Source organism: Grus americana, chromosome 5 (genome assembly GCF_028858705.1).
Source record: "Grus americana isolate bGruAme1 chromosome 5, bGruAme1.mat, whole genome shotgun sequence".
NCBI classification, from domain to species: Eukaryota; Metazoa; Chordata; class Aves; order Gruiformes; family Gruidae; genus Grus; species Grus americana.
Window position 1 is genome coordinate 44,627,827 of NC_072856.1, and position 10,924 is coordinate 44,638,750.

General features: G+C 43.7%; 1 protein-coding gene across 1 annotated transcript; it reads left to right on the forward strand.

Annotated features, from left to right (window-relative positions):
- The first annotated feature begins 5 nt into the window (after window positions 1–5).
- On the forward strand, window positions 6–10,908 carry BBOF1 (basal body orientation factor 1). Its single transcript, XM_054827098.1, has 8 exons — window positions 6–309; window positions 1,471–1,536; window positions 3,432–3,575; window positions 6,360–6,440; window positions 6,824–6,894; window positions 7,319–7,463; window positions 7,849–8,339; window positions 9,811–10,908. The coding sequence occupies exons 1-8, from the start codon at window positions 34–36 to the stop codon at window positions 9,917–9,919; spliced, it is 1,383 nt and encodes a 460-aa protein (XP_054683073.1). The 5' UTR covers window positions 6–33; the 3' UTR covers window positions 9,920–10,908.
- Window positions 10,909–10,924: the final 16 nt, after the last annotated feature.

A 10,924-nucleotide genomic window follows, 5' to 3' on the forward strand; every position in this document is an offset into this window, starting at 1 on the left:
GGTTGCCGTGGAGACGCGGCGGCGGCGGGGCTCATGGTGGGCGGGCGTCGGTCGCTGCGCTGCAGCGGCTCCTCCTGCTCCCGCAGGTCGACGGCGGCGGGGCAGGCGCCCCGGGTGCCTGAGGAGAAGCTGGACGAGGTCGACGCGGCGCTACGGGAGGCTCGGCTGGCGGCCACCGAGGCGTCCCGGGCCGAGAACCGCGAAGCCACCCGCGACGCGCAGCTGCTGTGGCCGCAGCAGGACGCGGAGAGGGAGGCGGCGGCCGTGACGGCCTTCCTCACGAAGCAAGGCCAGGAGAAGGCGGAGGAGGTGTGCGCGCAGCCGGGCAGGCCCCTCTTGCCTCCTGGCCTCCAGACACAGCTCCCCGGTGTGCCGCCATCTGCAGCGAAACACATAACGTGTGGAGGCAGGCGGGACGGCGTTACTTCCGCGCAGGCAGTGCCCGAACCGCCCCGGTGACGGGCAGCCGGCTGAACGTGAGGCAGCAGTGCACCCTTGCGGCGGGAAGGGCTGCGAGGGAGAGGTCTTGCCTCTGGTGCCCTCCCTGCCTGGGACCTGCTCCCTCACACCAGGAATACTGCCTCCGGGTGGGTCGGTCGGTCGGTCAGACAGACCGACCGAGCAACCGACTCCCCTCCCCTCAGTACAAGGGAGGCATTAATATACCGGAATGAATTCGGGGGAGGGGCACTGAAATGGTCGGGGGCTTCAGCACATGATGGCTGAAGCGTGTGTTCAGCTTGAAAAAAGAGAAAGCTAAGGGGGTTTTAGCTAACTGGAGAAGGTTTTAGACAAAATAGAGCCAAACTCGGAACACAATGAAGAAAAAGAAGCCCTACACTCTATGGCAGATTATTTCACTTCAGTCCTATTCCTACTTTTCTGAATCCAAGTGCCAAACAAAACCCTTTTTCAGTTAGAAAAAAAAACAAACAACAACCTGAAAATGGAAACGAAAATTAAATTATTTTAACATCCTATGTATTGAATAAGAAGATACAAAGCTCTGATCCCCAGGACATTGGTGAGGTCAAATAGCAGGAAACAATTTTCTTGCTCACATCCCACCATTCTTTTTCAGCCTATCCAATATAGATCTTACTTGGACCTTTTTCCAGCTGCCTGTGTATCTGGGTTTTTTTCTCCTTTTCTAAACTGCTTCTCTAACACTGCACCACTATCCAAAACAGCATGGAAGAAAACCCTCTGTCCACATAGTTTTTATTCTCCAGTAGAGTCACAGATCTGTTTGTATCTAATACATGTGGGGTTTTATAGTTTAAGTTTATATTATTTCCTATGCTCGACACAAATCAAACAGTTTTAAACATGGTTTAATTGACCTGAACAGTGTGAATGAGGGACCTTTTCCCTCTTTCTGTGTCTTCTCATAATTAAATTTGAAAAGAAGAACACGGCAAAGGTAATTCCCCCCCCCCAGCTGTTATTTCTTGATTTCTCTTTTCACAGATTGAGAAACTGAAGCAGGAGCTGATTGATTTGAAACAGCAAGCGCAAGAAGAGAAGAAGAAGCTGGTGAATGAACTTTTTGTCCTCAGAACAGTGGGATCTTCTGAGCAGGCTGAAAAGTAGTTCTGGTTTTAGTATGAGGAACAAGCTAGGGCAGTTAACTATTACAGGTTTTGGTGCAAAAACATTGCATGAAGAAAGAACTTGAAAAAAACAATGGTGATGTGGGAGTTATCTCTAATATTATTTCAGATAGTAGAAGGAATATTTTAAAGCATCTGAAATGTATTAGGAACCAGCTGGGTAATGGTGAGGCCAGAGGCACAGCAAAAACATGTTTCATTTTTACTGAGATACATAATAACTGCTTTGAATTCTTTTATAGTTCGCCTTCATTCATTACTGTTGAACCAAGAATTCTTAAAAAGAACTGAGAAAATTATTATTTGTTAATCTGGCTTCAATAAGAAACACTGTGCTCATCTGCACTTTAAGACAGTTTTCTTCCATCAAGCAGATTTCACAAGGAACTTTCACCCTCAAATTATAAAGAGCAGAAAAGGCTATGATGTGGTGGGTTGATCTTGGCTGGACACCAGGTGCCCACCAAGATGCTCCATCAGGGAGCTTCCTCAGCTGGACAGAGTGAGAAAAAATACGACAAACGGCTTGTTGGTTGACATGACAGGGCGATCACTCAGCAATTACTGTCCTGGGCAAAACAGACTTGACTTGGGGAAATTAATTTATTACCAATCAAATCTGAGTAGGGTAATGAGAAATAAACCCAAATCTCAAAACACCTCCTCCCACCCCTCCCTTCTTCCCAGGCTCAACTTCACTCACAATTTCCTCTACCTTCTTCCCCCAAGCGGCACAGGGGGACCAGGAATGGAGGTTGTGGTCAGTTCATCATGTTGTCTCTGCTGCTCCTTCTTCCTCTGGGGGAGGACTCCTCACACTCATCCCCTGCTCCAACGTGGGGTCCCTCCCATGGGAGACAGTCCTCCACCAACTTCTCCAACATCAGTCCTTCCCATGGGCTGCAGTTCTTCATGAACTGCTCCAGTGTGAGTCCCTTCCACAGGGTGCAGTCCTTCAAGAGCAGACTGCTCCAGCATGGGGTCCCCCACAGGGTCACAAGTCCTGCCAGCAAACCTGCTCCAGTGTGGGCTCCTCTCTCCATGGGGCCACAGGTCCTGCCAGGAGCCTGCTCCAGTGTGGGCTTCCCATCGGGTCACAGCCTCCTTCAGGCATCCATCTGCTCTAGTGTGGGGTTCCCCAGCAGGCTGCAGGTGGATATCTGCTCCCCCATCATCCTCCATGGGCTGCAGGGGAATCTCTGCTCTCGCACCTGGAGCACCTCCTCCCCCTCCTTCTTCACTGACCTGGGTGTCTGCAGGGCTGTTCCTCCCACATCTTCTCACTCCTCTCTCTGGCTGTAGTTCGTTGCCCAGTTGTTTTTTTTTCCCCCCCTTCTTAACTCTGTTACCCCAGAGACACTACCACTGTGGCTGATGGGCTCAGCCCTGGCCAGCGGCAGGTCTGTCTTGGAGCCAGCTGGTGTTGGCTCTGTCGGACATGGGGGGAGCTTTGAGCAGCTTCTCACAGAAGCCACCCCTGTAGCCCCCTGCTATCAAAACCTTGCCCTGCAAACCCAATACAATGATACTATGGATGTTGCTTTAAACTTACTATTAATTTATAGACTTATTTTACTGGAGGGTAACTTCTGCTGAGTTTGCAGCATTTGTTCTTATGAATTCCTTGTGTATTTTAAAACACTGCAAGTTGGTATAATTTCAGATATTCAGTTCTGTGTGCTCTGTGTTTAATGCTACAATATTTGATGAGCAGACTGCTCCAGCATGGGTCCCTTCATGGGGTGCAGTCCTTCAAGAGCAGACTGCTCCAGTTTCTCTCATTTTGCTTTCTTCTTACTGAGAATTTCTGATTTTCAGGCAGACTATTATGCCCAACAAATAAAAGAACTGGAAGAGAAATTTCAGAAAAAAGTTGGAGAAATTGGCCAAATTCAATTAGAACTGAAATTAATAAAGGAGTTCCACAGGGAGAAAGCAGCTATGGAGAAAGAACTGGAAGATGTAAGTTTGTCATAAATATGCATTTGCAATATTTATTTAAAAAGCAACTTTTCTGTGTGCATGTTTGGGAGTGAAGGAGAACAGACATGGCCGATCTACTGGTTTGTTTTCTTTACAGAGAGTGAGGAAAAGCACTACGTTGATAAAATGCAAGTTCTGTAGCCAGAACTCACTTCTGTAATGGTCCAATGGTTTGGGTTAGGGTTGTTTTGTGTTTTTCACACAATAACATGGAATCATACAAACATGTATGTGGATGGACTAGAGCGTCTACTGCACATGTATGTATGGAGGAGCTAGCAAATTACTATAAGCAGTATAGGTCTGACTGATTTCTCACTAGTCAGCTCAGTTAGGATGTGAATGCTAGTACTGTATCATCTTTTCAACCACATAAGCCATTTATAACATAAAAGTTATAAATTTATAAATTTATATATAAATTTATAACATAAAAGACATAAACATATAACATAAACATATAACATAACATAAAAGTTATAACTGTCTTTCACTGAGCACTTATACAGAACACGACCTAATCAGAGATATTTTGGGGCTATAATACAAATATTAAATAGTAATATTGCCTGTTAAACATTTCAGCCTGGGATAAAAAAGTGTCCCAGCTGACCGATGACATGAAAAAAGTGCCTCGAGCAATTCAAGTGCCTTGCTGACTCAGCTCTACTGGATTTTTTTTCAACCACAAGAAGGGGCCAAATGCTTTCCATGGAGACAAATGATTGGTCAACAGCATTTGGATTACTAATATATAGCTTCTTTTAAGCTAAGATATTAAATGCAAGTTAGGCATTATTCAAAGAACGCTTGAGGTGTGGGATTTTGAATGATCTGATGACTGAATAAATAGACGAAGTAAAGCAGATTTCTACAACAAAGTGACAGAGTGTGCTGGTTTTGGCTGGGATAGAGTTAATTTTCTTCATAATAGCTAGTATGGGTGTGGTGGGTTGACCCTGGCTGGGGGCCATGTGCCCACCAGAGCCGCTCTCTCACTCCCCTCATTCACTAAACAGGGGAGAAAAGGCATAACGAAATGCTTGTGGGTCGGGATAAGGACAGGGAGAGATCACTCACTAATTGTTGTCACGAGCAAAACAGACCGAACTTAGAGAGGGAATTCATCTAATTTATTACTAGGCAAAACAGAGTAGAGGAATGAGAAAATAAAATCAACTCTTAAAACACCTCCCCCCACCCCTCCCATCTTCCTGGGCTCAACTTCACTCCCGGCTTCAACCTTCCCCCCCTCAGCAGCACAGGGGGACGGGGAATGGGGGTTACGGTCAGTTCATCTCATGGTGTTTCTGCCTCCTCTTCCTCCTCAGGGGGAGGACTCCTCTCATCGTTCCCCTGCTCCAGCATGGAGTCCCTCTCACGGGGTGCAGACCTTCAGGAGCAAACTGCTCCAGCGTGGGGTCCCCCACGGGGTCACAAGTCCTGCCAGCAAACCTGCCCTGGCGTGGGCTCCCCTCTCCACGGGTCCACCGGTCCGGCCAGGAGCTTGCTCCAGCGTGGGCTTCCCATGGGCCGCAGCCTCCTTCAGGTGCCTCCACCTGCTCCGGCGTGGGGTCCTCCACGGGCTGCAGGTGGAATCGCTACACCCCCTCATCCTTCCTCCATGGGCTGCAGGGGGACAGCCTGCTTCACCATGGTCTTCACCACGGGCTGCAGGGGGATCTCTGCTCCGGCACCTGGAGCTCCTCCTCCCCCTCCATCTGCACTGACCTTGGTGTCTGCAGAGTTTCTTACATCTTCTCACTCCTCTCTCCGGCTGCAAAAGCTCTCTCTCTAACTGTTTTTTTCTTCTTAAATATGTTATCACAGAGGCGCTGATTGGCTTGGCCTTGGCCAGCGGCGGGTCTGTCTTAGAGCCGGCTGGCATTGGCTCTGTCAGACACAGGGGGAGCTTCTAGCAGCTTCTCACAGAAGCCACCCCTGTAGCCCCCCCGCTACCAAAACCTTGCCATGCAAACCCAACACAATGGGGCTGTGTTTTGGATTTGTGCTGAGAATGGTGTTGATAACACAGGGATGTTTTCGTTATTGCTGAGCAGAGCTTACACAGAGTCAAGGCCTTTTCTGCCTCTCACACCACCCCATCAGCAGCAGGCTACGGGTGCACAAGAAGCTGGGAGGGGACATAACCGGGACAGCTGACCCCAGCTGACCAAAAGGATATTCCATACCATATGACATCATGGTCAGCATATAAAGCTGGGGGAAGAAGAAGGAAGGGGTGGAGGACGTTTGGAGCGATGGCGTTTGTCTTCCCAAGTAACTGTTAACGTGATGGAACCTTGCTTTCCTGGGAAGCGGCGAATGAATTCCTTGTTTTGTTTTGCTCCTGCGCATGGTTTTGCTTTACCTATTAAACTGTCTTTCTCTTAACCCACAAGTATTCTCACTTGCACTCTTCTGATCCTCTCCCCCATCCCACCAGGGGCAGGGAGTAACCGAGCGGCTGCGTGGGGCTTAGCTGCTGGCTGGGGTTAAACCACAACACAGTGTGTGTGAATGACTGTCAGTGATATGAAAATATGGGCACAGGTGAACTATGAAGGGGAAGCAAAGCAATAATACAAGTCAGAAGGTTAAGTGAATTTTACAGATTGTGTAAAAATTTGATGAAGGCTGTGGGTAGTGCCAGGAAAGGCTACCAAATTCCTTCTTAAAGAGTACATTCACACTTTTAGTTACATGGCTGAAACAAACCACCATTGTTAAAGAGTTGGGTTGTTTTTTTTTTTTTAATCATAGTTAAAAGAGAGTATGGAGATTTCAAACAGGAGACATCAGGAAGTGATTGTGAGATTGGAGAATAGGTTTCTTGAAGAAAAGGTAAAGACTGACAGGCAGTTAAAGAAACTTTTAGCAGAACAAAGTGATTTCTCCCATTCACTCCTCTGGTTTATATAGTTTCCACAGTTCTTTATTGAGCACTTTACAAAGTGTAAATTTCCCATGTCAATACAAGTACGATGAATGAGTTGGAGGCTAGCTACACTCTCCAAGGAAAAGCATGAGATGTCAGGATCCCAGAGAGGCCGTATTCTCCACTTCCATAAGGAACTTCAGTGCTCTCAGGTGTTCATTCTTTCTCTAGCAAGAAGTTGGGTGAGCTGAAAACTGTGGATGTGATTTTAGAATTTACAGTGTGTCAGATTTTAGCTTTGCTGCCACAGGTCTCATGCAAAATTTAAACAGGCTTTTCTCCCTTTCAGAAAAGACCAGAAGAAGATGTTGAGAAAAAGCAAAAAATTATGACAGAGACCACCCAGCATGAGGCTGTTGTGTAAGAAACACTTGCTTTTCCTGTTTTCTACTTTACAAAACCTTTTTAGCACTGTGTTCTAAATAACAAGTTGCCCATGTTACTATATGGGCTTTGAAGGGCAAAATCAGTGATGGCCTAGGCTTTTTTTATATTTCAAATGTCAAGATGATGTCAGCACTTACATTTAAACTGTAAGACTCATGCTGGTTCCAGGGGAGAACTGGAGGTAATATTATCACAACAGTACTGCTCTTTTCCTCATTCTCCCAGACCAGATGTAGGACTAGAAGCAAAGCTATGAAAACTTGGTACAGACCTGTAAGAATTTTACAGCTTAGCTCTGAAATTAGGACACCGGAATATTGATTTTACTATTTAAAACAAACAAACAAACAAGAGAGGTTGTGATTCAAGCTCTTGGGTATTGTTTCCCTCTGTCCAGGCAGCTGAACAGTACTGGGAGAGAAGTGTTTAGGGAGAATGTTCGTCTTCACGATGCATTTGCTTACCAACTGAAAGAAACAATGGAATTGCAGAAAATCAAACAGAAGTTAGAAGAGGACAAAACTCTTCTCTTACAGGAGAAGGTTTCTGCTCTGTTTTTAATTCTGTTTCATTATCTTCCAGGAAGGGAATTAGTTACTGAGACTAATCTCCACCCAGTCAGATGCCTCCAGAGTTACTAAATTCCAAGTTGTCTGAAGAAGAGTTCTTATTCTATCTTAATGAGAAAGAAAGAAGGATTTCCTATACTAGCCCATTAAGAATAGGTCTCTGGAGTGTATACTACATACCAAGTCTTCCTTACCTGGCTTCTCTTTTAAACAATAACCTGATCCCAGAGAAGTATTCGCTCTCCAGTAGGGATGTACCAGCATGTTTACAACATTGCCAGTGTTAGGGGGAAAAAAACCCTCTCCAGATTTGGTGCAAATGAAATAAAAGCCCAAATAATTTCTTCTCATCTTTTAGGAAACCAATGAGGGTTTAATTCGAAAAAAGATCCTGCAGATCAATCACCAGAAAGCACAGATTGGAGAGCTGCAGCGTAAAGTGGAAAAACTGGAGATGGCCTTATGTCGCATGACCAGAGAATCTGTGCAGAAAAAACAGCATCAGGCACTGATAGAAAACCAGGCAAGCTTGGTGGAGATGAAGAAACTGCAACAACTACTAGAAATGAAGGATCGGGAGATGAACCGAGTGAAGAAACTAGCCTGGAATATCTTAAATGAGAGGACTGAGGTGGAAAGGTTCTTCCTAGATGCTCTGGAACATGTGAAGAAGGAGATCATATCCAGTAGAAAGCACTATAAGAAAAAAGCCCAAATTGCCTATTACAGAAAAATGATGGAGGCATGTGCAGGGAGGGAAGAATTTCCCAAAATCAAAACATTCAAAAGCAACATAAACAGCACAAATAGTGTGTACAGAGACCTAGAGGAAGCAGAGAAATGCTATTGGTACTGAGATAACAAAACCTAGTGTCTATCTTCCTAGCACACCTGAAAAAACCCTTTGCGTGATAATATTGCCTAGATTTGGAATGCTTGTGGAGGCTTCTGTAGTGAGAATAACAGTATGAGATGTAATATCCTATCAATCAGTAATGACTTTGTGGGCACCTAATTTCAACTAGGCTATCACTTTTTGGTCATTATTTCTATGGATTAAATTGAAGATAAGCTCAAGAAAGTTCTTTGAATATTCTGCCATGTGCTGTGGAATTTGACGTAGAACTTCCAGTATAGATGTGCTTCTGCAGCTTCCTTTTAATAATTATTGTTGGTTCTCTAATCTTTTTGGGTCTTACGGCATCGCTCTTTCGCTTTTTACTCACTCCAGTGAACTAACAACACTGAAGCCTAAAAATTACAATTAAGATGCTGACAGCTCTTTATTAGGTTGCTGATCATTTTAACGGAAACATCCAGTAGATGGTAAATCCAGTCTTTTTTCAACTGTTCATCCGCATGTCAGAAGTCCCCGCTTTGCATTGCATTTTCAAAGGCTGTTTTCCTCAGGCTTCATAATAATCTAAAAATTAAGCCATTACATGAAATACACACTGACATATCAAAACTAAGTACACACAGAGTACAGTACTGATTGACTGGATTACATTTTATAGACAATAAAACAAAATCTCAGATTTGTAAGTGTGAATATCTCAGAATTTGTATTAGGATGCAGCTTAGTTTAAATTAGGGCTACACATGCTGCAGTGACCAGTATTACGGGTCTCCAACCTCCTGTTAGAAATCTGTGCCTACAAACTGCAGCAGTGTCCAGGCACTTAGATTTTAAGCCATAGAGTTAAGGTCCTCCATATCTGAGGTTTGCATACATCCTTGGTGAGAGATCAAAATTATCCTGCTCCCAAATAAAATGTTTGCTGCATACTCATTGGCTATTGACTAACTTGGCGGCACATGATCAGTTGGAATGCTTTGTTCAGTTGAGGTTATCTTATCTCAAAAATGATACAGCAGAAACACTGCAAAAAAATCAGCGGTGAAAGTAGTTATAGAGATCTAAGGAAGCTTCTCCTTGGAGCAAGAGAAGGGAGAGACTGGAACTGAGAATGAAAATTAGTTATACGTACTAACTCTTTCATGTATGAACAGGAGAAGCAAGGGAAGGACAATGTACTTGAAACTAATACATGTTAGTACTAACCCTCCCCCTCCCAGAATTTATAATCACTACATGTGTAACAAAAATCATTTGGTTTGTTCTACTTAGTTTAGAGACCCCAAGATTTACAAGTTGAAAAGACAGCACAGGTTTATTTTTTGGATTTACATGCTGTGAATAGCTGAACAAGAGCAATGCAGAGCTAGAATTTAAAACCTGTTTTACACATACAGAATTCATGAGAGATATGCCTTTGACATTTTCTTCTAATACATTGATCTTTTCTGTGTTTTTCAGGGAGAAAATCCAGTTTGAAAAAGTGGATATCAGTGAGCTGACATGGGAACAAAAAGAACGTGTTCTGCGATTGCTTTTTGCCAAAATGAATGGCACGAATCCGTGGTAATACTCTGTTTCTTCAGCAGGTGAATGCTGAGCTTTCCCTGTTACAGGAGCTGGGCTGATAACTCCAGGTCAGGGGATTCCAAGAAACTCTGAATCTAACGTAAGAATCTAGCTAACTGTGTGGCTTGGTGTGAGATACTTTCACCTTTTGAAAAAGGTGATTTAACCTTTTGAAAAAGTTGATATGCCATATACTAATTTTGGACACGCACCAGACCATACTATTAGATCTCTGTGTGTAGTATCAAAAGAAAAACAAGTGGAAGTAAATTTTGGTAGTGCTGAGGAAGGCAGAGAATTAACTTTGCTCAGTGCAGTGGGATTAATTTTGTTCAATCATTAAGGAATCCCTATCCATCTTTACCAAACAAGTAAATAACACATACTGTGACAGTAGCACTCCCCACGTATATTTCCTTTTAATAAGAGCATCATAAAGCAATCTGCCCAGTATTAAAAAGTACAAATATCCACAGCCAGATTATTAAAAGTGTACTTACTTACCCTATGGCTTATTGCTGTCTGCATAAGAAACTTGGGAGCATGACTTTAGAGATACCTAAAATATGGCTTACACTGGAAATTCAAAGTTCAAACAGCATTAAGTATATTATAAGCTGTGAACTGGGGCATAAGAGGGCCCAAAGAGAAATCTAAAATGCTATGATTTTTAATGTAGTTTGGGGAAACCTAATGCTTAGGGTAGAACATCACCTTCTCTGTGTTAAGACACCTTATTGGATTTTTTTTAAAAATTAAATTTTGTGAGCAAAAGTTACAGGACTGAAATTTTAGCAAATTTTGTTAAGAGTTATTACAGTAGAGTATGAAAGCTTGAGGAATGGAATACAAACACTTCATTTTAAGTTGACATGATTAAACCCAGGTTTTTTAAAAAAATGTTTTGATTTGTTTCTCCTCATTCCCCTTTAATTGTAATGATTTTGCCACAAAGTATGGAATTCCACAGTGAACTGAACTCAGGTTTGATTCATAGTGCTAATTT